Raw genomic sequence first — 27996 nt, forward strand, 5'->3', positions numbered from 1 at the left:
CTACCAAAGGCTGGGACACTACAGTAATAATAAAGTGTGACTCACCTCTTGAGGATCCACAATACAATAGTGATATAGATATTGATTACCGAGTATCGCAGCACCTCCTGAATAGAACTGGCTGCATAACATCCTCATCTGGGAGTAGTACATGGATCCTGCACTCCCGGCCATGGGATTGACCCCCATGATATATACAATGCTGGCAATCAGCTCCAACCCACCCAGGATAGCACTGAATATCAGCACCAACAGGTAAAACTTCCGGCTCCTGGAGTTGTGGGACTTGCTGACGCTGGTGATAAAGAAGGCCAAGACAACGATAAAGGAGATGGCTGCCATCGCAATCATGAAGCCAGTGGCAGCCCTGGGGTCGGTGTGGCCATTGTTATAGCCGTACCCGCCCATCCCGCCCATCCCGCCCATCCCGCCCATCCCGCCCATCCCAGGGTAATAGCTACTACCCCCCATCCCGGGATAGTACCCGCTTCCTCCCATTAATCCGCCATATCCATAACCATATTGCCATTGCAATGTTGATGCCACACAGGCAAAAATAGCGAGACACAGGATTATGACGATGCCCTCTAAAATACGGATGATCCCTGCTGGGGAAGTCCATTTGTAGAAGTGCTGTGGCTTATCCTCAATGTAGTAAGAGCCTGGTGGAGGGGAACGCACATCATATTCATAACTGCCCACAGAGGGTCTGTATGGGATGGGCTGACTGAAATGAGTTGGGCTGTAGGCAGGGGGGCTCCCCAAGGGTCGGTTCTCATACATGGTGATGATGGTGATGATAAGTCCCAAACAAATACTTTAAACTGGTTGACGTGACCTAGAAATGAACACAAAAAGGAGGGAAATTTACCAGTAAGTCAAGTCAACAGCACTGTATTGAACGATGGTCACTGTGGCTGGGACTGCGTCACTGTGTCCAGAGATGGTCCACAATGTCTCATAAACCAAAACATCCAATAAGCATCTTGGAATTAACTTGGACTAAATCTACTCAGTTATTTTAGAGTCATAGAGAGATACAGCACTGAAACAGGCCCTTCGGCCCACCAAGTCTGTGCCGACCAAAAACCACTCATTTATACTAATCCTACATTAATCCCATATTCCCTACCACATCCCCACTATTCTCCTACCACCTACCTACACTAGGGGCAATTTACAATGGCCAATTTACCTATCAACCTGCAAGTCTTTGGCTGTGGGAGAAAACCGGAGCACCCGGCGGAAACCCACGCGGTCACAGGGAGAACTTGCAAACTCCGCACAAGCAGTACCCAGAACCGAACCCGGGTTGCTGGAGCTGTGAGGCTGCGGTGCTAACCACTCTGTTTGAATTCAGGTTCATTCCCTTTTGACATGATTCACATTTTAGATACTGAGTAATCCCAGATGTTGGGTTTGAATGATCTATGTGTCCACTAGCAGACAGCTTAGTGACATGGACCTGGGCACTAACTGACTTCAATATCCCAGAAGTGAGAGGTCAGGGACTAGAACAACTTTGGTCTAATGTGAATCAATTTTAAAATCAACCAATTAGTAACGCGGGATTTTCAAACAGGGTTGGAGTAAAGTCAAAATTCAATGCCAGTCCTTGAATCCATGCAGCACAGAGGGAGACCATTCAGCCCATCAAGCCTGTGCTGGTTCTTTGAAAAAGCTACCTCATTAGTTCCACTCCCCCACTCTTTCTCCATCACTTTGCAAACTAGTCATAGATTATAATAACTGACTACAAGTCTAGTCTTAGCAGCTATTTACCAAATTTAACTTTGTGCTAGCTTAGCTGGTTATAGAATCATAAAGAATTTATGACACAGAAGGAGGCCATTTGGTCCATCGTGTCCATGCCAGTCGATGAAGAGCTACCCAGCTTAATCCAACCTTCCTGCACGTGTTGGCAGCCCTGCAGGTCACAGCCCTTCAAGTAGACATCCAAGTGCTTTTTAAATGGGGTGAGAGTTTCTGCCTCTACCCCCTTTCAGGCAGTGAGTTTCAGGTTCCTAACACTCTCTGATGAAAACATGTTTCCTCATCACCCCTCTAAGCCTTCTCCCAATTACTTTAAATCTATGTTCCTCTTTTTTGACCCCTCTACTAAGGTAAATAGGTGTACAATGGGAGTGAATGGGAAGAGTTTGATCCATTAGGTTTGTGTACAGTGGGAGTGAATGGGAAGAGTTTGGGTCTGTTAGGATTGTGTACAGTGGGAATGAATGGGAAGCATTTGGGTCCGTTAGGATTGTGTACAGTGGGAGTGAATGGGAAGAGTTTGGGTCCGTTAGGATTGTGTACAGTGGGAGTGAATGGGAAGAGTTTGGGTCCGTTAGGATTGTGTACACTGGGAGTGAATGGGAAGCGTTTGGGTCCGTTAGGATTGTGTACAGTGGGAGTGAATGGGAAGGGGTTGCTGAATTGGGATTGTGTACAGTAGGAGTGAATGGGAAGAGTTTGGGTCCATTGGGATTGTGTACAGTGGGAGTGAATGGGAAGAGTTTGGGTCCGTTAGGATTGTGTACACTGGGAGTGAATGGGAAGAGTTTTGGTCCATTAGGATTGTGTACAGTGGGAGTGAATGGGAAGAGTTTGGGTCCATTGGGAGATTTTATAATGGGAGTGAATGGGAAGGGGTTGCTGAATTGGGATTGTGTACAGTGGGAGTGAATGGGAAGAGTTTGGTCCATTAGGATTGTCTACAGTGGGAGTGAATGGGAAGAGTTTGGGTCCATTGGGAGATTTTATAATGGGAGTGAATGGGAAGGGGTTGCTGAATTGGGATTGTGTACAGTGGGAGTGAATGGGAAGAGTTTGGTCCATTAGGATTGTCTACAGTGGGAGTGAATGGGAAGAGTTTGGGTCCGTTAGGATTGTGTACAGTAGGAGTGAATGGGAAGAGTTTGGGTCCATTGGGATTGTGTACAGTGGGAGTGAATGGGAAGAGTTTGGGTCCATTGGGATTGTGTACAGTGGGATTGAATGGGAAGAGTTTGGGTCCATTGGGATTGTGTACAGTGAGAGTGAATGGAAAGAGTTTGGGTCCATTGGGATTGTGTACAGTGGGAGTGTACGGGAAGAATTTGGGTCTGTTAGGATTGTGTACAGTGGGAGTGAATGGGAAGCATTTGGGTCCGTTAGGATTGTGTACAGTGGGAGTGAATGGGAAGAGTTTGGGTCTGTTAGGATTGTGTACAGTGGGAGTGAATGGGAAGAGTTTGGGTCCGTTAGGATTGTGTACAGTGGGAGTGAATGGGAAGAGTTTGGGTCTGTTAGGATTGCGTACAGTGGGAGTGAATGGGAAGTGTTTGGGTCCATTGGGATTGTGTACAGTGGGAGTGAATGGGAAGAGTTTGGGTCCATTGGAATTGTGTACAGTGGGAGTGAATGGGAAGAGTTTGGGTCCATTGGAATTGTGTACAGTGGGAGTGAATGGGAAGAGTTTGGGTCCATTGGGATTGTGTACAGTAGGAGTGAATGGGAAGAGTTTGGGTCTGTTAGGATTGTGTACAGTGGGAGTGAATGGGAAGCATTTGGGTCCGTTAGGATTGTGTACAGTGGGAGTGAATGGGAAGAGTTTGGGTCCGTTAGGATTGTGTACAGTGGGAGTGAATGGGAAGAGTTTGGGTCCATTGGGATTGTGTACAGTGGGAGTGAATGGGAAGAGTTTGGGTCCATTGGAATTGTGTACAGTGGGAGTGAATGGGAAGAGTTTGGGTCCATTGGGATTGTGTACAGTAGGAGTGAATGGGAAGAGTTTGGGTCCATTGGGATTGTCTACAGTGGGAGTGAATGGGAAGAGTTTGGGTCCGTTAGGATTGTGTACAGTGGGAGTGAATGGGAAGAGTTTGGGTCCATTGGGATTGTGTACAGTGGGAGTGAATGGGAAGAGTTTGGGTCCATTAGGATTGTGTACAGTGGGAGTGTACGGGAAGGGTTTGGGTCCGTTAGGATTGTGTACAGTGGGAGTGAATGGGAAGAGTTTGGGTCCATTGGGATTGTGTACAGTGGGATTGAATGGGAAGAGTTTTGGTCCATTAGGATTGTGTACAGTGGGGGTGAATGGGAAGAGTTTGGGTCCATTAGGATTGTGTACAGTGGGAGTGTACGGGAAGAGTTTGGGTCTGTTAGCATTGTGTACAGTGGGAGTGAATGGGAAGAATTTGGGTCCGTTAGGATTGTGTACAGTGGGAGTGAATGGGAAGTGTTTGGGTCCATTGGGAGATTGTATAATGGGAGTGAATGGGAAGGGGTTGCTGAATTGGGATTGTGTACAGTGGAATTGAATGGGCTAAAACTTAATAAGTGCTAATTTAGTCTTGTTATGTGCCTACCAAAGCAAATGATAATTAAGTCTCAATCGTTTCTTACCACACTTAACTTCACGGTTTAGTTTAGTTAGTTTGTCAGATTTTATACGGTTTAGTTAATTATTTAATCGAATGTAGCTCAAGTGTTGCTAGTTATTTAGAAAACTTAACTTAGCAGAACAAAGTGCTGGAAATACTCACCAGTTCAGTCAGTATCCATGGATGGAGTCATATTTTAGGCTTGTTAGGTATTTAGCAAAGCCAAACTAGTTTAGACTTCTTAGTGTCTTGTCAAACTAGTTTAGTTTTAATGCTGCACCTTCATTTCAACGTAAAGTTCCTTTGTTTATTGGGTTCCCCAAATTAAACATTATTGGGAGTAGTTGGGGCCCATCATGTTAATATCACCTTCTACTAAAGTAATTTAAAAGTGATCACTTTTCACTCTCCTCTACACTGATGTTCTCTAAGGACAGGAACCTGCCTTTCTTACCTGGTCTGGTTTATATGTGACTCCAGTCCCACATCAATGTGGTTGACTCTGAACTGCCCTCTGAAGTGATTCAGCAAGTCCCAGAGTTGTATCAAAACTGCTACAAATAGTTCAAGAAGACAGTTCACTAGCACTTTCTCAGGGAACTAGGGACAGGCAATAAATGTCAGTCGCATCTGCAGATTTTTTTTTAAAGGGGGGTCAGTCTGAATTGTGGAATCAAGTCTTGAGTGGAACTTTGAAACCAGGACTTTCTGACTCCAGAGACCAGATTGGGCTTCACTGAGCTACAGCCAACATCAGCTTATCCTGACTCCAGACAGAAACAAAATAAAAAGGACTGAAGATTCCTGCGTGATCCATCTAATTCCAGATTCAATTAGGAAACAAAAAATGGAAATTCTCTGGGATTGGGAATTTATTCGGTCATTTTGAGGAACGTATTTGGTAAACCACCTGGTGAGATTTTTTTCAAAAATATACTTTATTCCTAAAAGTTTGTAAAAAATACTTTACAAAACAGTTCAAATTTGACATTTCAGAAAATACAATCTCGATCAGATTCCTTCGATACAGAACATGAGTTGCCTCACAACTCTTTCCATTCCATTTTCTATGCAATGTACATTTGCATTACACAGCAAAACCAGCCCGAGGGGTTTTACACGGTTTCCAGCCCCTCAGTTCACCTTGGTGGGGGGACCTTACTCAGTGGTCTTTCCCCATTGAGCCTTTGCGGCGGCTGCCCCAAGCTTTAGTGCGTCCCTCAGCACGTAGTCCTGGACCTTGGAATGTGCCAGTCTGCAACACTCGGTCGTGGACAACTCTTTGCGCTGGAAGACCAGCAAGTTTTGGAGTGTTACCGGTGAGATGGTAATCCTTTAAATTACACACCCCATGGACACCAGGGACTAACTCCAACCCTCTTCCATTGTGACATAAATCCCAACCAAGGCACTAACTGGAGCACAGACTCCCAATCCACTTCTCTCTCGATCAGCTCCTGATTCTGGATCATAAGTGAAGATGTGAAAAACTGGCCTAAGCAACTTACAGTAAGTTCTTTCCAGAGAGCCCCCTGGGTTATTCAGAACAATTAATTTTAACGTTCCCAGAATAATTAACAAAACTAACTTCAATTCCTAACTCTATATTTGACAGAGGGGAAAATAATTTAAATAACAAATCACATATCTAAATAAAAACAAAAAATGCTGGAAATACTCAGCAGGTCTGGCAGCATCTGTGGAGAGAGAAGCAGAGTTAATGTTTCGGGTCAGTGACCCTTCTTCAGAACATGAATATTTATCAATTCTTTCAAAAGCCTGTAACTAAAGAGAAGAATCACATTCTTTGAAAAATCATCATTTTTAATCAAGTGTCAGAAATGAAGAGGCTTTTTTTTTATTCTTTCATGGGATGTGGGCATCACTGGCAAGGCCAGCAATTGTTGCCCATCCCTAAGTGCCCTTGACAACTGAGTGGCTTGCTCGGCCACTTCAAAGGGCATTTAAGAGTCAACCACATTGCTGTGGGTCTGGAGTCACGTAGATTTCTTTTCCGAAAAGGGCATACGACCATCAATGATAGTTTAATGAGACTAGCTTTCAAATTGTTAGTAATTAATTTAATTTAATTTCCCCCAAGTGCCACGGTGGGATTTGAACCCGTGTCCCCAGAGGATTAGCCTGGGCCTCTCGATCTAGCTCAGTGACATTATCAGTGCGCCACCGTTTCCCCCTCTTTGATCGCACTTGGAACCGCTACAGAAAGGAGCATTTATTTCCAGGGCGATGACACTTGTACGCTCCGTAATCTCCCAATGAATAAATTCTTTGTCTGCCTCTCTATTCCAGTAATTTTCTCAAATTGTAACCCTTTCCCACATTTTCTCTCTTGCTCACTCACCTACATTTACCTGCGGTTCGGCTCCTTTCTTTCTAAGTTTTATTTGTGCACTCAACTTTCAATTTGCATTTAATTACCATGATAACTCTTAAAAGACCTGACTGAAAATAATTCAAAAAATCTGAAATCATCCGGGGGTTAAAATAACCCCCGAAACTGACACTTAACGTGTACATTTCACGTTGACTTACCTTCTCAACTCTCAGTGACTCTCAGCTTGGTGCGGTGATCATTTGCTTTCCTGCTAGCCTTTTAAACTGACTTGTTCTTAGAGAAAAAATATTATTTAATCAATCTTGACTCGGAAAGGAATTCCCGAATCCAGTCAGCTGCAACCAAAATCCAAGATTTTTTTTTCCCCACTGTAAGTTTACACCCACTTGCTCACTCACTCAGGCTTATTCTGACTCTGATAGTTTCAGTCTGTTACTGAGAAGGAAAATGGCAGCGAGGGGATTAATCATTCACCCGAGAGAAAAACAAAGAGCAGCCTGAGAGGAGGCGAAAGTTCAGGTTCACTAATTCTGACTCCCTCCACTCTGCCAGTTGCAAACAAAGCCCTCCCTCCTCTAGGAAACGGTTGGAAAGGAATGAATCAGAACTCCCTACCTCTCCCAGTAAGACCAATTTGCAATAATGCAGAATAAAATCTCGCAAAAACTGCAGAAACGGATTGAAAATCCATCCCAGCCCGTCCACCTGCAGAAACGGAATCTGCAGCCAAAAGCCCCACTCACACAATCATTCAGAGAGAAGTTTTATTCATCTGCGTTATTTAAATATCTAAATTCCAGTTAATAGTGAATGTTCAATTACTGATTCCAAAAATAAATACATAAACCAAACTGCACAGACAAAGATTTTCTGGTCCAGCAGAACAATGTGTGACAACACACATTGTCACCCCCAATTACTACTACCCAATCTCCCAGAAATGCAAGAAGGGAAAAAACTTTCAGCAAATTGATGAACTTACTGAACTTGCATTCCTGACTCCAATCCTACCTGATCGAGCAAAGCTCAGTTAGTTTCCCCATATTATTTTAAAGCCCTCAATCAATTCTTCTCCAAGGTGTCAGCTGTGAATCAGTGGGTAGCAATCTTATCTCTGAGTGAGAAGGTTATAAATTCAAGACCCACTCCAGAGATTGAAGAACATAATCCAGGCTATGCTTCCAATGTAGTACTAAGGGAGAGCGACACTGTTGGAGATGCTGTCTTTCGAATGAGGTGTGGAGCCAAGGCCCTGTCTGCTTTCTAAGGTGGATTGAAAAAAATCCCATGAAGTTATGACAAAGAAGAGCAGGGCAGTTCACCCTGATATCCTGGCTAATAGTTATTCTTCAACCAAATTGGCTGCTGTGATTCCTACATTACAACAGTGACTACATTTCAAAATTATTTCATTGACTCTTTCTTTGTCTCCCTCTCTCTCCCTGCCTGCCCCCAACCTCCTTTCCTTTTCTAAAATAAAAAGCCTCAGATCTCAGCCTATTTTCATAACTGAGGATTCTTTCATCTGCATATCAAAGTAACGGACTTTCCCTGAACCTTTGCCAGCACCATGTGAGATGATCAAAACTGGACCCAACATTCTCAGTGTCAGACCTAGGCCTTGTACAGAGGAGTATTTTTGATCTATGTTTAATTGTTCTTTAATTTAATTATTGCTTTCACAATAATCTCATGGATCTGGTGACAGACCTTCAGGGATGGGTGTACTATAGCCCCAGACCCTCTGCCTGCTCGGCAGCTTTAAACGTGCTTGCACTTGACTCTATTCAAATGTATGAGTATATTTATTTACATCAAAAACATCTTCAGATGCAGAGCCAAGGGCGTGAGACTGTTTCTGGACTAATAATCAAGAAAATATGAGCTCACGATTCCACCAGGCAGTTTGAATTTAGTTAAAAAAGAAATCTTGAAATAAAAAGCTGGAATCAGTAACCGTGACCATGAAGCTGTTGGATTGTCATAAAAACTAAACTAGTTCATTGACCTGCCATCCCTACCCAGTCTGGGCCGATATGTGACTCCATTCCCACACCAATGCAGTTGACCTTTTTAACTATCCCTCCCCAGTGATCTAGCAGGCCCACAAACAGCTATGTGGTAATGACCTGATAATCTATACAGGATCAAGCCCACGAGTAATTTCCCCCCCAGCTCAGATGTGAAGAATGGAGGGGACACAAGAGTAAAGGAGTAATAATTTAGTAAAAAATATTGACAGTTATAAGGTGCTGTATTGGGAGCCCCATCATAGAAAGGATATTAAAGCTGCAAAGAATGAACAGCATAGATTCACCAAGATGGAGCCGGGAATGGGAAACTATAACAGTGAGAACAAAGTTGAGATACTTGGGGTATTTCCACTATACCAGACCTGGGAGTGTTTGATGGGGACAGGGTAGAGGGAGCTATACTCTGTATCTAACCCCGGTTTTTTTTTTAACCTCTTTTATCAGCTTGTTTCTTTGTTGAGGCTTTACTCTGTATCTAACGCCTTTTTTTTCTCTTTTTTTTATATTTTATGTCGAGGGGGCCTTTATTCCTCAGGCCCCCTTTATATACATTTTTTTGAAAAAAAATAATTTTATTAAAATCAAATAAACAAAAAATTCAAATTAAAATGCCATTCTTGGCATTGACAATGCACTCCAGTCCCTGCAGTGCCCACCGGTCGCGGAAGGCCTCAAGCGTACCGGCGGACACCGCATGCTCCTTCTCCGGGACACCCGGGCACGAACATAAAACCGCGGAAGAGGGGCAGGCAATCGGGGAGGACGGACCACCCGACGGCCCAGGAGCAGACCGACGAGGAGATCCTCCTCCTGGCCCACGCCTCTCCTCACCGGGTTCCCAAAGATCAGGAGCATGGGACTGAAGTGCAGCCAGAACTTGTGGAGCAGCCCCTTCAAATACTCAAAGAGGGGTTGCAACCTCGCACACTGCATATATACATGGGATACAGACTTGTCCAGGCCGCAGAAAGTACAGGCTGCCTGGGAGTCCGTGAACCTGCTTAAAAGTCTATTGCACGGGACTGCCCTGTGCAACACCCTCCACCCCAGGTCCCCGATGTAAAGGGGGAGGACTCCCGCGTAGAGAGACTAACCCCGTGCTGTACCTGTCCTGGGAGTGTTTGATGGGGACAGTGTAGAGGGAGCTTTACTCTGTATCTAACCCCCGTGCTGTACCTGTCGTGGGAGTGTTTGATGGGGACAGTGTAGAGGGAGCTTTACTCTGTATCTAACCCCGTGCTGTACCTGTCCTGGGAGTGTTTGATGGGGACAGTGTAGAGGGAGCTTTACTCTGCATCTAACCCCGTGCTGTCCCTGTCCTGGGAGTGTTTGATGGGGACAGTGTAGAGGGAGCTTTACTCTGTATCTAACCCCGTGCTGTACCTGTCGTGGGAGTGTTTGATGGGGACAGTGTAGAGGGAGCTTTACTCTGTATCTAACCCCCGTTTTTTTTTTTTTTTTTTCGCCGGACTGTATCTAACACCGTTTTTTTTTTTTTCCCCACAAGGTGACCTTTATACCCCAGGCCCCTTTTATATTTTTCACATCGAGGGGGCCTTTATCCCTCAGGCCCCCTTTATGTACATATTTACAGTTTTAAAATAACTTTATTAAAACAGATAAATAAACAAAAAACTCAAATTAAAATGCCATTCTCGGCGTCGACGATGCACTCCAGTCCCTGCGGTGCCCACCGGTCGCGGAAGGCCTCAAGCGTACCGGCGGACACCGCATGCTCCTTTTCCAGGGACACCCGGGCGCGAACGTAACCGCGGAAGAGGGGCAGGCAATCGGGGAGGACGGAACCCCCGACGGCCCGCAACCTGGACCTGTGAATTGCCACCTTGGCCAGGCCCAGGAGCAGACCGACGAGGAGATCCTCCTCCCGGCCCAAGCCCCTCCGCACCGGGTGCCCAAAGATCAGGAGCGTGGGACTGAAGTGCAGCCAGAATTTGAGGAGCAGCCCCTTCAGATACTCAAATAGGGGCTGCAACCTCGCACACTCCGTATAAATGTGGAACACGGACTCGTCCAGGCCGCAGAAAGTACAGCTGGCCTGGGAGTCCGTGAACCTACTTAAAAGCCTATTGCACGGGACTGCCCTGTGCAACACCCTCCACCCCAGGTCCCCGATGTAAAGGGGGAGGACTCCCGCGTAGAGAGACTAACCCCGTGCTGTACCTGTCCTGGGAGTGTTTGATGGGGACAGTGTAGAGGGAGCTTTACTCTGTATCTAACCCCGTGCTGTACCTGTCCTGGGAGTGTTTGATGGGGACAGTGTAGAGGGAGCTTTACTCTGTATCTAACCCCGTGCTGTACCTGTCCTGGGAGTGTTTGATGGGGACAGTGTAGAGGGAGCTTTACTCTGTATCTAACCCCGTGCTGTCCCTGTCCTGGGAGTGTTTGATGGGGACAGTGTAGAGGGAGCTTTACTCTGTATCTAACCCCGTGCTGTACCTGTCCTGGGAGTGTTTGATGGGGACAGTGTAGAGGGAGCTTTACTCTGTATCTAACCCCCGTGCTGTACCTGTCCTGGGAGTGTTTGATGGGGACACTGAATGACACAATTAGAAAGTATGTTCCAGACCTAACACGATTTCCAAAGAGGATCCCACCCTTTATCTTAAAAAAAAGTTTATTTTCAACTTACACATTATAAAAACAGAATGAAGTCAGGAAAGAAAAGACTTGCATTTCTATAGCACCTTTCACAATCTCAGGGCGTCCCACAATGTTTCACAGCCAATTAAATACTTTTGAAATGTAGTTGCTGTTGTAATGTAGGAAACATGACAACCAATTTATTCACAGTAAGCTCCCACCATCTGCAATGAAAGAAATGGTCAGATAATCTGTTTTTAATGATTTTGGTTGACGGATAAATATTGGCCAGGACATGCAGGAGAACTCCCCTATCCTTCTTCAAGATGGTGCTACGGGATCTTTTATATCCAACTGAGAGGGCAAACCAGGCCTCAGTTTAATGACAGTGTAGCACTCCCTAGCACTGGGAGTGTTAGCCTGAAGTATGGGCTCAAGTGCCCGGAGCAGGACTTGAGCCCAAAACCATTTCACTCTGAGACAAGTGTGCTACCCACTGAGCTGCAGCTCACCACAGAAATCCAACATAACTATGAGCTGCCAACCAGAAGATGAACACATAATCTCGGCTAATACCTCAGTGCAGTGTTGAGGGAGTGCTGCATTGTAAGAATTATTGTCTTTCATAGAGTCATAGAATCATTTACCGCACAGAAGGAGGGCATTCGGCCCATCAAGTCCATGCCGGCTCTCCACGGAGTTAATCCAGTCAGTCCCACTCACCTGCTCAATCCCCGTAGCCCTTCAAGTTTATTTCCTTCAACTGCCCATCCAATTTTCTTTTGAAATTATTGATTGTCTCTGCTTCCATCACCCTTGTGGGCGGCAAGTTCCAGGTCATTACCACCCACTGTGTAAAAAAGTTCTTCCTCATATTCCCCCTGCATCTCTTGCCCAAAGCTTTCAATTATTTAATGGGAATAGTTTTTCCTTGTCTAACTTTTCTAAGCCACTTATAATCTTGTACACCTCTATTAAATCTCCCCTCAATCTCCTTTGCTCTAAGGAGAACAACCACAGTTTTTCCAACCTAACCTTGTAACTAAAATCCCTCAGCCCGGAAATCATTCTGGTAAATCTCCTCTGCACCCTCTCAAGGACCCTCACATCCTCCCTGAAGTGTGGTAACTAGAACTGGATGCAATACTCTAGTTGGTGCCTAACCAGAGCTTTATAAAGGTTCAGCTTAACTTCCCTGTTTTTGTACTCAATGCCTCTCTTTATGAAGCCCAAGATCCCACATGCTTGACTAACCACTTTCTCAATATGTCCTGCCACCTTCAAAGATCGATGCACATGCACCCCCAGGTCCCTCTGTTCCTGCACACTCTTTAGAACTGTGTCATTAAGTATATATTGCCTCTCCATATTCCTTCTGCCAAAATGCATCACCTCACACTTGTCAGTATGAAATTCCGTCTGCTACTTGTCTGCCCATTCTGCTAGCCTATCTATGTCCATTTGCAGGTAGTTCATATCATCCTCACTGTTTGCCACACCTCCAAGTTTGGTATCATTGGCAAATTTTGAAATTCTACTCTGTGTTCCAAGATCCAAGTCATTTATATATAGCAAAGAAAGCTGTGGCCCCAGCACTGACCCTTGGGGAACACCACTGTCTACCATCCTCCAGTCTGAAAAACAACCATTTACCATGGCTCATTTTCTGTCCTTAAGCCAATCATTTATGCAATTGGACACTGATCCTCCTATTCCACGAGCCTCAATTTTGTTAACCAGCCTTTTATGTGTTACTTTATCAAACGCTTTCTAAAAATCCAGATAAACAACATCCACCACATTCCCTTCATCAACCTTCTTGTTACTTCATCAAAAGATTCAATTGGATTATTCAAGCATGATCTCCCTTTTACAAATCCATGCTGGCTCTCCTTAATTAACTCAAACCTCTCCAAGTGCCTGTTGAACTTTTTTCCCTGATTATTGTTTCTAAAACATTAGCCACCACTGATGTTGAACTAACTAGCCTGTAGTTGCTAGGACTGTCCTTACACCCTTTCTTGAATAAGGGTGTCACATTTGCCACTCTCCAATCCTCTGGCACCTCCCCCATATCCAGTGAAGATTAGAAGATCATAGAAAGCCCTTCCACTTTCTCCAGCCCTACTTCCTTTAGCAACCTGGGATGCAAGCCATCTGGACCAGGTGACTTATCTACCCTAAGCATAGCCTGCATTTTTAGTACCTCACCCCTCTCAATTTTAACCCTATCCATTGCCTCTACTCTCTCTGATATTTTGTCAGATCCCACTTCCTTAGTGAATACTGATACAAAGTACTGATTAAGTATATTAGCCTTGCCCTGCAGCTCTAAGCATATGTTACCTTCTCTGTCTCTAATAGGCCCCACTTCTCCTCTTGCTACCCGCTTACTATTTACATGCCAGTAGAAGATTTTTTGGTTCCTTTTATGTTAACTGCCATTCTATTTTCATAGTCTCTCTTTGCCAGTCTTATTTTCCTCTTCATCTCCCCTCTCAACTTATTGTATATGGCCTGTTTCTCACTTGAAGAATTCACCTGACATGCATCGTACTCCCTCTTTTTTTGTTTCATCAGAATCTCTATTGTCCTCATCCAAGGATGGTAGGTGGTAGGGCAATATAGGAACAGGTGGGGATGTTTGGTAGGAATATGGGATGAGTGTAGGATTGGTATAAATGGGTGGTTGATGTTCGGCACAGACTCGGTGGGCCGAAGGGCCTGTTTCAGTGCTGTATCTCTAAAAAAAAAAAAAAAGGAGCCCTGTTTTTGGTTCCCTTATCTTTCGCCCTTGTTGGATGAGATGAGACGGTGAATCAAGGCCCCCATCTATCTGTTTAGGTGGATGCGAAAGATCCCAAAGCACTATTTGAAGAAAAGCAGGGAGTTCTCCATGTATCCTGGCTAACACTCCTCCCTCAATCAACGTCACTCAAAAAAAGACCATCTGATCATTTATCTCATTTTCATTTTTGATTCATTCTCGGGATATGGGCACCGTCAGCAAGGCTGGCTTTTATTGCCCATACCTAGTTGGCCTAGGTACACCTTGCTAGGCCACTTAGTGGGCAGTTATGTGTCAACCACATTGGTATATCAGCCCAGACTGGGTAAGGATGGCATGGTTCCTTCCCTAAAGGACAATAGTGTAACAGTTGAGATTTTCCGACAATCCGACAGCTTCATGGTCACTTTTACTGAATTCAAATTCTCAAACTGCCATGGCGGGATTTGAACATTCTCTGGATTACTAGCCCAGTAACGTAACTGATGCACTTCTGTACCCACTGATGGGATCTTGCTGTACAAAATTGACTGTCAGTTTTGCCTACATAATATTGACTAAAATTCCAAAGCAATTCATTGGCTGTGATGTGCTTCAGGATGTCTCAAGGATGAAGAAGGTCCTATATAAATGCAAGTTCTTTATTTTCTTTTATATTATTTCAGTCAGACTCTCAGTAACTGTCCCTGGAGCTACATTCTAAATCATATTCTTGGATTCGCTGTTTGATGTACGAGAGCTTGTTCTTCAAATATGTGCAACGTTCTTTCTTCTCCACAAATGTTGGGTCCTGTTTAATAAAATAAATCTTTATTAGAGGGTAGGCTGGTTGTTACATGGATTGGAAACGCAGCTAAAGGAATTGTTTCTGTCTCAATTAACTCCTTTAAAAAGGAGATGAATGCATTTTTGAAAGGGTTTTAGTGATTAAAAACATCTCTGAATCAGATGATCATGGGTTCAAGTCCCACTCCATAATCCAGGTCAGCACTATCAGTGCAGTACTGAGGGAATACTGTGATGTCAGAGATACCGTCTTTTGAATGAGATTTTTAACTGAAGGCCTGTCTGCCAGCTGGTGTTAAAGTTCCCATTGCACTGTTTTGAAGAAGAGCAGGGGAGTTCTCCCCAGTGCCCTGACCAATATTTATCCCTCAACCAACATCACTAAAACAGATTGTCTGGTCATTATCACGTTGCTGCTTGTGGGATCTTGCTGTGCACAATTTGGCTGCTCCGTTTCCTACAACAGTGACTGCACTTCAAAAGTACTTAATTGGCAGTAAAACACTTCAGGAAGTTGTGAAAAACGCTATATAAGTGTGAGACTTTCCTTAAATACTCCATATAACTCAGGGGTACCTGGGATTGCAAGGATAATGAGTGAGTGAACCGTTGGATGTACCTGGCCAAGCTGTTAGTTTGTGTCGGAAGGTTGGATACGTAACCTGATATCCTGCTTGGTTTCCTTGGAGGTGTCAATGAAATTTGTCGGAGCTTTAATTCTACAGCAGATTGAGTGAGTTGGGTTGAGTCCATGACGGACAGTGTTGTACCTGGTCTGTACAGGAAACAGATCTGATGGACAGGAGACCTTTTCTTATTCCCTGCTTCTTCATCTTCTGGGTGGAGGAATGCTGGTCACTGCATTGCAGGAAGGATGTGATTGGACTAGAGAGGGTATGGAGGAGATTTACGAGAATGTTGCCAGAAATGGAGAATCTTAGCTGTGAGGAAGGTTTGGAGAGGCTGGGGTTGTTTTATTTGGAACAGAGGAGGCTGAGCAGAGATTTAATTGCGATATAAAATTATGAGGGACCTAGATAGAGTGGATAGGAAGGACCTAATTCTGTTACAGAGAGGTCAATAACCAGGGGGCACAGAAGTAATTGGTAGAAAGATTAGAGGGGAGGACAATCTTTTTCACCTAGAGGGTGGTGGGGGTCTTGAACTCACTGCCTGAAGGGGTGGGAGAGGCAGAAACCCTCATTACATTTAAAAATTACTTGGATATGGATTTGAAGTGCTGTAACCTGCAGGGCCACGGATCAGGAGCTGGAAAGTGGGATTAAGCTTCGAGTCTCTTTTCCGGCCAGCACAGATGTGATGGGCTGAACGGCCTCCTTCTGCACCATAAGTTATCTATGTTTGAGAAAATTGAATGCAATACAAACTGGGTCAACCCAAATTTGCGGGGAGTTCAAACCAGTTAATGTAGAGCATTAATTCCGGATTGCTTGCTATTTGATGACCTCAGTTAGTGGAGACTGGGTGAAACATGAAATGCTGTAACTGGAACATACACATTTACCAATTAATGTAAAGCTTTTGTGCCTATGTAAGAGCATGTATGATTGGTGATTGGTCAATGTCAGCCACTGATACCATTGGTCAAATGCCCAGCACTGACCAATCAGATCTGAAGAATCAATTCGCCACCTCACAGCTGATTTTCTGCTGATTCTACATTTCCTAAAATGAGTTAAGATACAGATCAGCCATGATCTAATTGAATAGCGGAACAGGCTTGAGGGCCTACTCCCGTTCCTATTTAATATTCCCTCCCCATCTGTTGTGATGGTGAATACTCACATTAATTTTCTCCTCATAATCTTCAAGGATCTTCATTATCCGTTTGTGTTCCTGGAAAGGGAGAGGATAAGGTTAGTGGCTTGAGTGGGAGCATCAGTATTTAATAGAGTTGCTGAGTGTGTCACTGGACAACTCTTTGGTGTAGAGTGTTCAGTTACTGCTTGCAAGCCTGCACCCTGTACCCAGAGTGTAACTGCCATGGGTGTCCCTGTGTCTTCAGCTCTCTGATGTTATTCCCAGGCACCTGTGATGTTTGGAGGACTTGCACTTGTTTGAGAGGACAACCCTTTTTGCCCTCCCTTCCTTCAGCCCCCTCCATCTACTCTCGCTCTCACTCAGACACTCCATGATATCTCTTCATGGCTCAGTGAGGGAACACTAGGGATTGAGGCTGAGTGTCTGTGGAGGTAAATGTAAAGCCCTGTATGGTACTGAGCCTAACAGGTCCCAGGGTGAACTGATCTCTGCTGGGGCATTAGTAGGACTGCTACAATTGACCTCAGGACCCTTGGGCTAAGGAGTCAGGTGGGGGAACAAAGAAACCTCAGTCAGGGTTCCTGGACCTGATCCAGTTAACCTTCCTGGAAAGTGCGTGTTTGCAGATGTCAGGCCAGAGCAGAATCTGACTCAACTGCGATGCCTCTATGGCCGAATATCGCTCCACCAATCACTGCCTCGACTGACATGTGACGATTTCAGTGGGAGTTAGCACCTCCAGACTATGCCGCAGCTCAACCAATGAAACACTGCGGCCCCCTCCTCAACATTCTTCAACGAGCTCTCAAGCTCACAGCAACGTGTAGAGTTTTTAAAATTAGTTGCTCCTCGCCTTTATCGGCTCCTTATCAGCAGCTCAGAGACGAGGAAACAAAAGCAGAAAATTGTTAAATATTTGCTGCTAACATTTGGTGCTGGTGAATCCTGGCTCGATCCACAAAATCTGGCTCCAGCCTCAGCACGAATCCTACTTCCTGGTACGTGAGTTAAGGAAAGAATGATTGTGTTTCTATAGCGTCTTCCACAAACTCAGAATGTCTCAAAATGCTTTACAGCTAATAAAGTATTTGTTAAAGTATCACCACTGTTGTAACGTAGGAAATGCGACTTATGCACAGCAAGATCCCACAAACAGCAATAAGGTAATGATATGTGTTTTTAGTGATTTTGGCCAAGAGATAAATGCTGTCTGGGATACCAGGGAGAACTTCCGTGCTCTTCTCCAAAAAGAGGGCCCGTTGGTTCTTTGACATCCACCTGAGGCGGCAGAACATCTCACCTGAAAGATAGCATCTTCAACAGTGCAGTACTCCCTCAGTACTTCACTGGGAGTATCGGCCCGGATTTTATCAACAAAAGATCCCTCGGCCACAATTTGAAGAAGAGGAGGTGAGTTCTCCACTGTGTCCTGGCTCTTCACCAACTAATAACAGATTATTTAGTCATTTAACTCATTGCTGTTTGTGGGAGCTTGCTGTGCACAAATTGGCTGCTGCGCTCCCCTACATTACAACGGTGACTACACTTCAAAAAAGTACTTCATTGGCTGTAAAGTGCTTTGGGATGTCCTGAGGTTGTGAAAGGCGCTATAAAAATGCAAGTCTTTTTGTTCTCTCCTGACCCACACACGATTTCCAGCGGGTGTCAGTGGATGGTTTCAGGTGCAGGAACCTCAGCTCATTCCCCGCTCTGTATCTCAAGGGTTGTGAGGTCAGTTATAGACCTCCTAACCGTCTAGCTAATACAACAAAAGGAGACTAATTAAAATGTGTGGCGCGTCTTTCCTTGGGAGGGATGTGTGTCAGACTGGTAGGATTGGTAAAATTGTGTAGGGCGTTGTAGCTGCATTTTAGCTGCCAGGACTCCTGGCTCCTGAATCAGGTACAATGACATTCAACATCAAGTGGTGCAAAAACACGAACATCAGACTCTGAACAGTAACAGTCTTATCAATGGTTATTATTACCTGACCTTGAGAGCAATTCTGTCTGGTCAATGCATGTTTACTGGGATTTGATTAAGTCTCTGAATTAGGCACAAGAGAAAGAAATAGAGGAAGAAAGGGAGAAAGAGAGAAAAGAAAGGCAGAGGGGAGAAAGGGGGAGGGAGAGAAAAGTGACAAAAGGCAATGGAACAAATGAGACATTGTGAGTCACTGAAGAAATCTAATTTACCTGTGTATTGGCAACTCTGGCTGGATGTATTCATGGAAGTTTCATCACAGCTCCATCTTTTTACAACTGATTCAAGGAATTAGGTTGAAAGGAAATGAAAAACATACAACTTTAATGCCCCTTTGACTTTTCTCCCTGAGTGTTGCCCATAGCCATGTCCTGGTAATTGATCCTTAAATCCTGGAGACTCCAGGGAAATCCTGAAGGGTTAGCAACCTTATCCCAGAAACAGAAGGACTCTGTGTCTGAATGACCCAGTTACCCACTGATCTGTGACTTCACTGTGCCACTGCTGATCCAGTTACTCACTGACCTCTGACCTCTCTGTGTAGCGAGGCAGTTTTCCAATCAGAACCTTCAACTCTCTGAACTTTTTGTTGGCTGCGTGGATCTCGGAGTGTAACTCCTTGTATTCTCCGTATTGGTCATTGAACACTCCTTTATAACGCTCCCGCTCCTCCACAGTCTCGATCTTTGGGTACTTTCTAAACAAAAAACAAAGTACAGTCTACAGTGAGATGTGGTCAGTGAATGGGCCAGCTTGTGAACTGTCTACAAACTTTCCCTGACTCTCCATAGTGCTGTCACTTCTCATGGTAATACCTGTGCCAAGGGTCCAAATGGGTTCCACTCATTGACAAGATGATTACTGATTATTGATATCCACTCAACAACGACTTGTATTTAGATAGTGCCTTTAACATAATAAATCATCAAAAGGCACGTCACAGGAACGTTATCAAACATAATTTGACCCTCAATCAAGATATTAAGAGATATTAGGACAGGTGGCCAAATGTTTGGTTAAAGAGGTAGGTTTTAAGGAGCGTCTTAGAGGAGCAGGAGAGAGGCGGAGAGGTTTGGGGAGGGAATTCCAGAGCGTAGGGCCCAGGCAGCTGAAGGTACGGCCGCCAATGGTGGAGTGATGGAAATCGGGGATGTGCAAGGAACTAGAACTGGATTTACACTGGCCGACAGGTGAAGGTGTTATTGGCTATTGATAATAATTCCGTGTTTACTAATGAGATGAATGTCCTTACGTTACATAATCGGGAATGATGAGGGGCTTTGGAATGTATCCAGTTGGAATAGACTTATTGAGTGTCCCAGGGCCATCGGAGCACAACTGGATATTCTTGGTGACCCCTTCCTCCAGGGGCTGTGGCGTGTTTCTCCTGAATGACATGCGCTTGAATGAGAATGACCGTTTCTGTCCAATCACTGCAGCCAATTTACGCTACAAGAGAAAACAAAAGTTAGATCGGCTGGAAACTTGAATCTAACAGACTAATGCAGTTGTTTTACTGGGACTGGAGCTGTGGGGATTGTGGTGGAAAATCCAATACTCAAGCTTCATGGGATTACAGCATTGGCAGATCCCATCTTCACATCATATCCACACACACCTTCCAGCAAAGTGTTCACTGGACAGTGATCAGGAGCAGGAAGCCTGGTTTCTGCCCCCTCCCCTACCCCAGCTCAATCTTTTTTTCCCTTTTTGCCCAAACAGACACAAACACAGCAACAACTTGCATTTATGTAGAAAATGCTCTAAGGTGCTTCACAGGAATGTTATCAGATAAAATTAGACACTGATTCAAAGAATATTAGGACAGGTGATGATGTAGGTTTTAAGGAGCATCTTAGAGGAAGAGAGAGGTGGAGAGGTTTATTTGGGGCCCGGGCAGCTGAAGGCTCGGCTGCCAATGGTGGAGCGATGGAAATGGAGGATGCACAAGGCCAGAATTGGAGGAGCACAGATATCTCGGAGGGTTATGTGGGCTGGAGGAGGTTACAGAGATAGGGAGGGGTGAGACCATGGAGGGATTTGAAAACAAGGATGAGCATTTTAATGTTGAGGTGTTGCTGGACTGGGAGCCAGTGTAGGTCAGTAAGGACAGGGGTGATGGCTGAACGGGGCTTGGTGTGAGTTAGGATATGGGAAGCAGAGTTTTGAATGACCTTAATGTTTATGGATCGTGGATGATGGAAGGCCGGGCCAAGAAAGTCTTGGAATAGTCAAATCAAGAGGCAACAAAAACATGAAGAGGGTTCCAGCAGCAGATGTGCTGGGGCAGGGGCGAAGACAGACAATGTCACAGAGGTGGAAACAGGCGGTCATAGTGATTCAGAGGATATGATTTTGGAAACTCGGCTTGTGATCAAATAGGATAACAAAGTTGTGAACAGTCTGGTTCAGACTCAGACTTTCCAGGGCGAGGGATGGAGTGGGAAGCTGGAGAACGGAGTTTGGAGAGTGGACCGAAGACAATGGCTTCAGTCTTCCCAATATTTAATTGGAGGAAATTTCTGCTCATCCAGTACTGGGATGTTGGAGAAGTAGTCTGATAATTTAGCAATTGTGGAGTTGTCAAAGGCTATAGACAGGCCGAGAAGGACAAGGCGAGATAGTTTACCATAGTCACAGTTACATAGGATGTCATCTGTGGCATTGATGAGGACCGTTTCAGTGCTGTGTCGAAAATACCTTTATGTGTATTTTCCTTTTTTACCAGTAAGTTGTGTTGTACAGAATTGATTTATGGCTCAGGAGTCATCTGCCCAGTCAAAACACCATGCTTGTACAAGCTGGTATCTTCAGATCTCTTAAGACAGGACCCTGTGTCATTGCTTGCCTCATCTACTAATGCACTAGAGCCTACCTTGTTCCTAAAGGCTTCTCTTTCCCTTCTGATCTGTTCATGACGCCACACCTTGAGACACACGGCTGCACTGATCAGGTATAGGAGCATGTTGACGAATAGGAAGCCTGCAGCAGCAATCTGCCCACTCTCCACCCGACACAGCTGGTAGTACAAGGGGCTGTTGGCCATCATGGTGTAGCACAGGCCCCCCAGGCTGAAACCATTGATGTAGACGATGCCAGCCGCCATATACAAAAAGAAGATGCAAGCGTTCATAATGAATTCTGTCAGAGGCCACCAATCTGAGTCGAGGAGAATGGTCCTGTAATATAGTGTCAGTCCCAGGACCAGGAGCCCCACTGTCACGATCCAGGCCAGACCAGCCATGACCAGGACAAAAGGGGTTTTAGGTCCGCTGTAGTAATAATTGTTCCCGAACCCATAGCTTGGGAAAGATCCCCCACTGAAATTGTACCACTGGTTGTCTTTTTGTATGTATGCACATATACAGGCAAACACCATCGCTCCAAAGAGCAACTCCATTACTCCCAGTACCCTCAGCAATCCTGGCCATGACTTCATGTAGGCATGCTTTAGTTGGTAGACGTGAATCCTCTCCACATAGCTCTGGGCCGACTCGGGCTGCTTCTCTCTGAAATTGCTCTGAAACATTGTCACTTCTTCCGTTTCACTTTTGGGCGTACACGTCTCCTGATCGAACATACTCAAGTCCTTATCTTTCGCTACCCGCAGGGACTCCTCCTCAGAGGTATCACCGTTAGTCCATGAGGTCCTGCACCGGCTTAGAAGAGGAGACACTGGCGGTGAACACTCCTCTGCTCCCCATGCGGAATTGAAATCAAACAGCTGTTTCGTACGTGCTCGGCGGCCACTCAAGAAATTCTTCCAGGAGTCAGGGATGAACCTTCTTTTTGGTTTGATGTTGGGCATGGCCAACTCCACTTCTGGCTCACCCACTGGTGGCTGCAGGGGCAAAGGAGGTGGCTCACTCATTGCCCCGAAGGCATCATCTTCCTCGCTGGTGCCAGTCACTGTGTTTGACATCAAGTGTGTGGGCAGCATCTGCCTCTGTGGGTTGGAATGCCCAGCTTCTTCCTCATTGGCTGCTGCCCAGCTCCTCCCGTAACCATTGGTTACAGCTGTGCAATCTGAAGACATCCTTACTCTTCTCCAGTTTGATCACTTCAACTTAAAGCAGAAAAGGGGAAGGCACAAAGGCAGCATCAGTGTAACAGTGACTGACACAGTACAAATATAACTGTCTTTAACAAATCAGCTGGTAGCTTTAACCATTTCAGTACGTCACCTTGGTGAATTTCAGCTCTTTCTGATGGTGGGGTTGAGAATAAGATTGGCACGATGCCCTCAATGACTTCAGTTCCCTTGTGCTGGGTCAGTCCACAGTTAATCCTTGACAAAACAAAACATTTCTTCAATTTTTGACTTTTTAACATTTTTTTCTCTCTCCACTTGGTATCCTCATCGGACAGACAAGCACACACACACTCTAACACACGCACACACACATATACAAACCTTTAACACACACACAGACTCCTAACACACACACACATATACAGACCTTTAACACACACAGACTCCTAACACACACACACATACACACACATGCCCCTAACACACACACACATATACAGACCTTTAACACACACAGACTCCTAACACACACACACATACACACACATGCCCCTAATACACACACATGCCCCTAACACACACACACATATACAGACCTTTAACACACACAGACTCATAACACACACACACACACACATACACACACAGACTCCTAACACACACACACATACACACACATGCCCCTAACACATACACACACATGCCCCTAACACACACACACACACATGCCCCTAACACACACACACATACACACACATGCCCCTAACACACACACACATGCCTAACACACACACAGACCCCTAACACACACACACCCTAACACACACACATACACACCCTAACACACATACACAGACACTTAACACACATACATACACACACACATACTGATCCCTAACTGTTCAGTTAACAGTAATTAGGGATGGGCAATAAATGCCGGCCTTGCCAGTGATGCCCACATCCCAGGAATGAATTAAAAAACATAGATGATCAGCTAATCCATTTCTGATGCTTCTCTTTGAATGGCATTGAGGGAATGTTTAACGTTAGGCTCAGTTTGAGGACAGGTGGTGCCTTGGCACCTTCGATAATGCATCATACCCTCTGAGTTGCCAACTCTGGTTGGACTTATTCCATCACATGATCTCCTGCTTCCAGCTGCCCAACCCAGTCAAACAATGGTCAAATAAAGTGTAAAAAGCACTATTTCTTTCACGCTTCTATGATTTTTCTTGCATTGCTCATAGCCGTGTCCTGGAGATTAATCTTCAAATCCTGGAGAGTTGGGAACCCTGTCTTCAATACTGGATTTGAGTGTCATTCTAGACAGTGGATTGAAATCCTGGCACAAACCAGCTGCATCATCGACTAAGGATCTGGAAATCAATCCAGGTCCAAATCTATTGTTTTGTTGAATCCTGGAACAGCCAACTCGGAGTTGGACCCCACCAGACCCAGCCAACCCTTCCCCCAATCGCAAACTGTCCCAGTGTCATTGCTGACACAGACACGGTGGGCCGAATGGCCTCCTTCTCTGCCGTAAATTTCCATGATTCTGGAATTCTAGCCTCACCTCCTGCCCACCGATTCCAGGGTGGGTTGTTTCCCCCAAACTGGGTGGATCCGAGTTCACTGCCAGCCAAACCCACACTCAGTGCCGAAAGCATCAAACACCAGGTTCAGCCAGTCCAACCCGGGGAGGAGAGGAAAACCCAGAGCAGGAGTTAGACCGGCAGCCGAGCCAAGCCGTCTAGCCCGCATTTACCCACCGGGTTGACGGGCGGTCCCTGGCCGCTTCTACACTCCTGTCCCGGGATGTGACCGTGTTCTCCCAGCTCTGACTCGGTACAACGCAATGATCGGGAGCCTGGGAGAAACTCCGGCACAATTAGTGGCGCAGAAACATCAATAAACTGGTTAGATATTAACCAGAGAGTCAGAGAGAGAGAGAGAATCGGTCTCAAAACCAGAGAGAGAGAATTCAACATCAACTAAGGAGAGAGAAAAAGAGAGACTTGGATATTAAATAGGGAGCAGAAGAAAATTCTACATTAAAACAGCAACCTGCATCTCTGTAGCGCCTTTAGGAAAACGTCTCAAGGTGCTTCACAGGAGCAATTGGTACTGAACAAAAAGTGATATTGGGACAGGTGACAAAAACTTGGTCAAAGAGATAGGTTTTAAGGAGGCGGAGAGGTTTGGGGAGGGAATTCCAGAGCTCAGGACCTAGAGGGCAGTGTAACAATTTATGATGAACTATTATTAGTAAGAACATAACAACTAGGAGCAGGAGTAGGCCATTCGGCCCCTCGAGCCTGCTCCGCCATTCAATACCATCATGGCTGATCGCATCTTGGCCTCAACTCCACTTTCCTGCCCGTTCTCCATAACCCTTCAACCCTTTACTAATTAAATGCAGGGGATCATGGATTATTTTCAATACCTTTACGTCAGACCAAGTAGGTCCAAGACCCATTCCAAAGACTTGGTCTTTTAATCGAGGCTGACACTCCCAGTGCAGTAAAGGCCAGCTACCCGATCCGAACCCGACGGGACCCGACAACGTGTCGGGTTTGGGTCGGGTCGGGCCAAGTCTGGGTCGGGCCGGGTTGGGTCGGGCCGGGTTGTGTCGGGCCGGACACACATGGTAAGTGCTCTGCTGGTAGGTATTGAAATTAAAAAACTTACCTGAGCTGGGAGTCTGGGACGAAACTGAGTCTGCGCAGTGAGCGAGTGATATCACCATGACGTCATCACGCATGTGCTGCAGCTTCGGGCAGGTTCGGTGTCAGGAAGGTAAGTCAAGGGATGGTCGGGTCAGGCTTGGGTCGAGTCAAGTCGGAGTCGGGCTCGCATGGGGTCGGGCTCGGGGAAAAATCGGAGGGACTCAGGCCGGGTCGGGCTCGGGTCTACTGTGGTTCGGTCAGGTTCGGGTCGGGTTCTTTTTCCCAACCTGAGAAGGCCTTTACAGTGCAGTACCAGGGGAGTGCTGCATTGTCAGAGGTGCTATCTTTCAGATGAGACGTTAAACTGAGATCCCATCCGACCTCTCAGGGAGGCACAAAAGATTCCATGGCCACTATTTTGAAGAAGAGTGAGGGAGTTCTCCACACACATATAACTACCTACACACTTACTGATAAATCAGGTGTCATACTGCAGAGCTTGTGAGCGAGGATTTATCTCCGCAAGGAGTGGGTTCTCTTTAATAGCTCCATGAATGCTTTCTTATGCAAGATCAGATTTGGGTGGCACAGTGGCACAGTGGCGAGCACCACAGCCTCACAGCTCCAGATACCTGGCTTCGGTTCTGGGTACTGTCGGTGAGGAGTTTGCAAGTTCTCCCTGTGACCGCATGGGTTTGCTCCGGGTGCTCCGGTTTCCTCCCACATGCCACAAAGACTTGCGGGTTGATAGGTAAATTGGCCATTGTAAAAATTGCCCCTAGTGTAGGTAGGTGGTAGGAGAATTGTGGGGATGTGAGAGGGATTAATGTAGGATTAGTATAAATGGGTGGTTGATGGTCAGCACAGACTCGTTGGGCTGAAGGGCCTGTTTCGGTGCTGTATCTCTCTATGACTCTATTTGAGGTTAATACATTGGTAGTGCTTTGTGAATCATGTTTAAGCAGATTTGGGAGCCTGAGACTTTCTATTTTATGGCTGTAATTCACCAGCTGTTCAGTCCTATTACTTTAAAGTATTTGGGATTATAAGGAGCTGTGCAGAACTGAGGGAGTGCTGCACTCTCAGAGGTGTTCGATTTGTCCAACACACAAGATCCCACAAGCCTATTCAAAGAAGCACAGGATTGTGTCTCCTGTCCAACTTTTACCTATCAACCAGCATGACCAAAAATTGCTGTTTGTGGGATCTTGCTGTGCACAAATTGGCTTCTGTACTTGCCAATAAAACAGTGACTGTTGTCACGCACAGAAGTAAAGGCCTGCTCGGGTCTGCAAAAAAACCCCCAACCCGAGCCCGACAGAACCATATTCGACCCGAGCCCGACCAGGCTTGAATCCTTCCATTTTTTCCTGCACCTGACCCGACCCAACCATCAGTTAACTTGCCTTCCATTTTTCACTTTGTTGCTGATCTGCACAAGCTTAAAATAACTGTAACAAAACCACCTTTCTAGTCAATAAATTAAATTAACATTGGAGCCACTTACCTGTGATAGAGCATGTCCGACCAAGCCCAACCCGAGCCCGAATGCCGGATCTGGAAGTGCAACCCGACCCCGACACATGTCGCTGGGTCCCGTCGGGTTCGGGTCGGGTAGTAGGCCTTTACACAGAAGGGGCTGACAATGAAATGGAAGAATTCTGAATTTAAAAAGTCAACTGTTAAACAAAACCACAAGAGCATGGTGTTATGACCGAGGTGGGAGGAGTGCACTGTCTTTTCTAGTTCCACTTCTCCACAGGTCACAACATATATTTTTTTAAATGTTTACCCAGTTACCGATATGGTCAAACATAGACTCTACTCTTTATCCCAGAATAAAATACACCAAGCAGGTTTCTTTATTAAACAACAAAATTATCAGTTTATTATAAAACAATACTTAACCAGTAATGAAGCAAAGCATTAACACAGAGTGAAATATGAAAGTTTCCTTTTTTAAATCCCCACACACAAACACACACACACTGAAAAGAAAATACAGAAATACTCTTTGCAGAGATCTGTTACAGAAAAAAAAACAAAAAATAATACTTTGGCTAAATACTTGCTAATTCTTGAAGAAAAAAAGAGAAGATATGGAAAGATGTCAGTTGTCCCTTTATGGTCTGGCGTCCCAACTACACAGAGATGGCTGTCACTGGGAACTTTCTAGAGCAGTTCTTTACAGGCGACATTGAGGATCAGTTTGACAGGCTTTCCAGGAGAGATGCGGCATCAGTTTCGCTATTCCTTACACTTGATTCTCAGGATGTTCTCAAAGAGGTGGATGAGGATGATCTGGTTTTCTCCAATTGTCTTCAAAACAGTTCACACCCCAACACACTGTCCAAAACAAAACCAAAAACAATATCTCAAGAGTTTCTTAAACATCTTCCCTAGGTCACCAAGGATTCTGTTGTTTATTGCTTAATTCCAGCAAGGTTGTTTTTAAACAACATCTCAGTGTCCTTTCAATGAACTGTCTGCAACAAAGCAAAGTTCAGCTTCTATGAAATCTTCATCCTTCCAATGAGTCCATCTCTGCAATTTAAATATAAGTCCTCAAAAGCAAATACTTAACAAAAAATATAGAAACAATTT

At 45.2% G+C, this 27996-nt stretch overlaps 1 protein-coding gene across 1 annotated transcript in view; it reads right to left on the reverse strand.

Moving 5' to 3' along the window:
* Window positions 1-24603, reverse strand: part of LOC137351332 (uncharacterized) — a 52008-nt gene extending 27405 nt beyond the window's left edge. The window contains exons 1-11 of the mRNA XM_068015769.1: window positions 24300-24603; window positions 21569-22981; window positions 19946-20142; window positions 19219-19390; window positions 16735-16785; window positions 14824-14932; window positions 5735-5896; window positions 4819-4918; window positions 3752-4271; window positions 872-957; window positions 46-817 (exon numbers count right to left, since the gene is read on the reverse strand). Coding sequence (XP_067871870.1) covers window positions 46-817; window positions 872-957; window positions 3752-4271; window positions 4819-4918; window positions 5735-5896; window positions 14824-14932; window positions 16735-16785; window positions 19219-19390; window positions 19946-20142; window positions 21569-22729 — 3330 coding nt within the window. The 5' untranslated portion in view covers window positions 22730-22981; window positions 24300-24603. The remainder of the gene's footprint in view (window positions 1-45; window positions 818-871; window positions 958-3751; window positions 4272-4818; window positions 4919-5734; window positions 5897-14823; window positions 14933-16734; window positions 16786-19218; window positions 19391-19945; window positions 20143-21568; window positions 22982-24299) is intronic.
* Between the last annotated feature and the right edge of the window lie 3393 nt (window positions 24604-27996).

This window comes from Heterodontus francisci, chromosome 36 (assembly GCF_036365525.1).
Source record: "Heterodontus francisci isolate sHetFra1 chromosome 36, sHetFra1.hap1, whole genome shotgun sequence".
Classification (NCBI taxonomy): Eukaryota; Metazoa; Chordata; class Chondrichthyes; order Heterodontiformes; family Heterodontidae; genus Heterodontus; species Heterodontus francisci.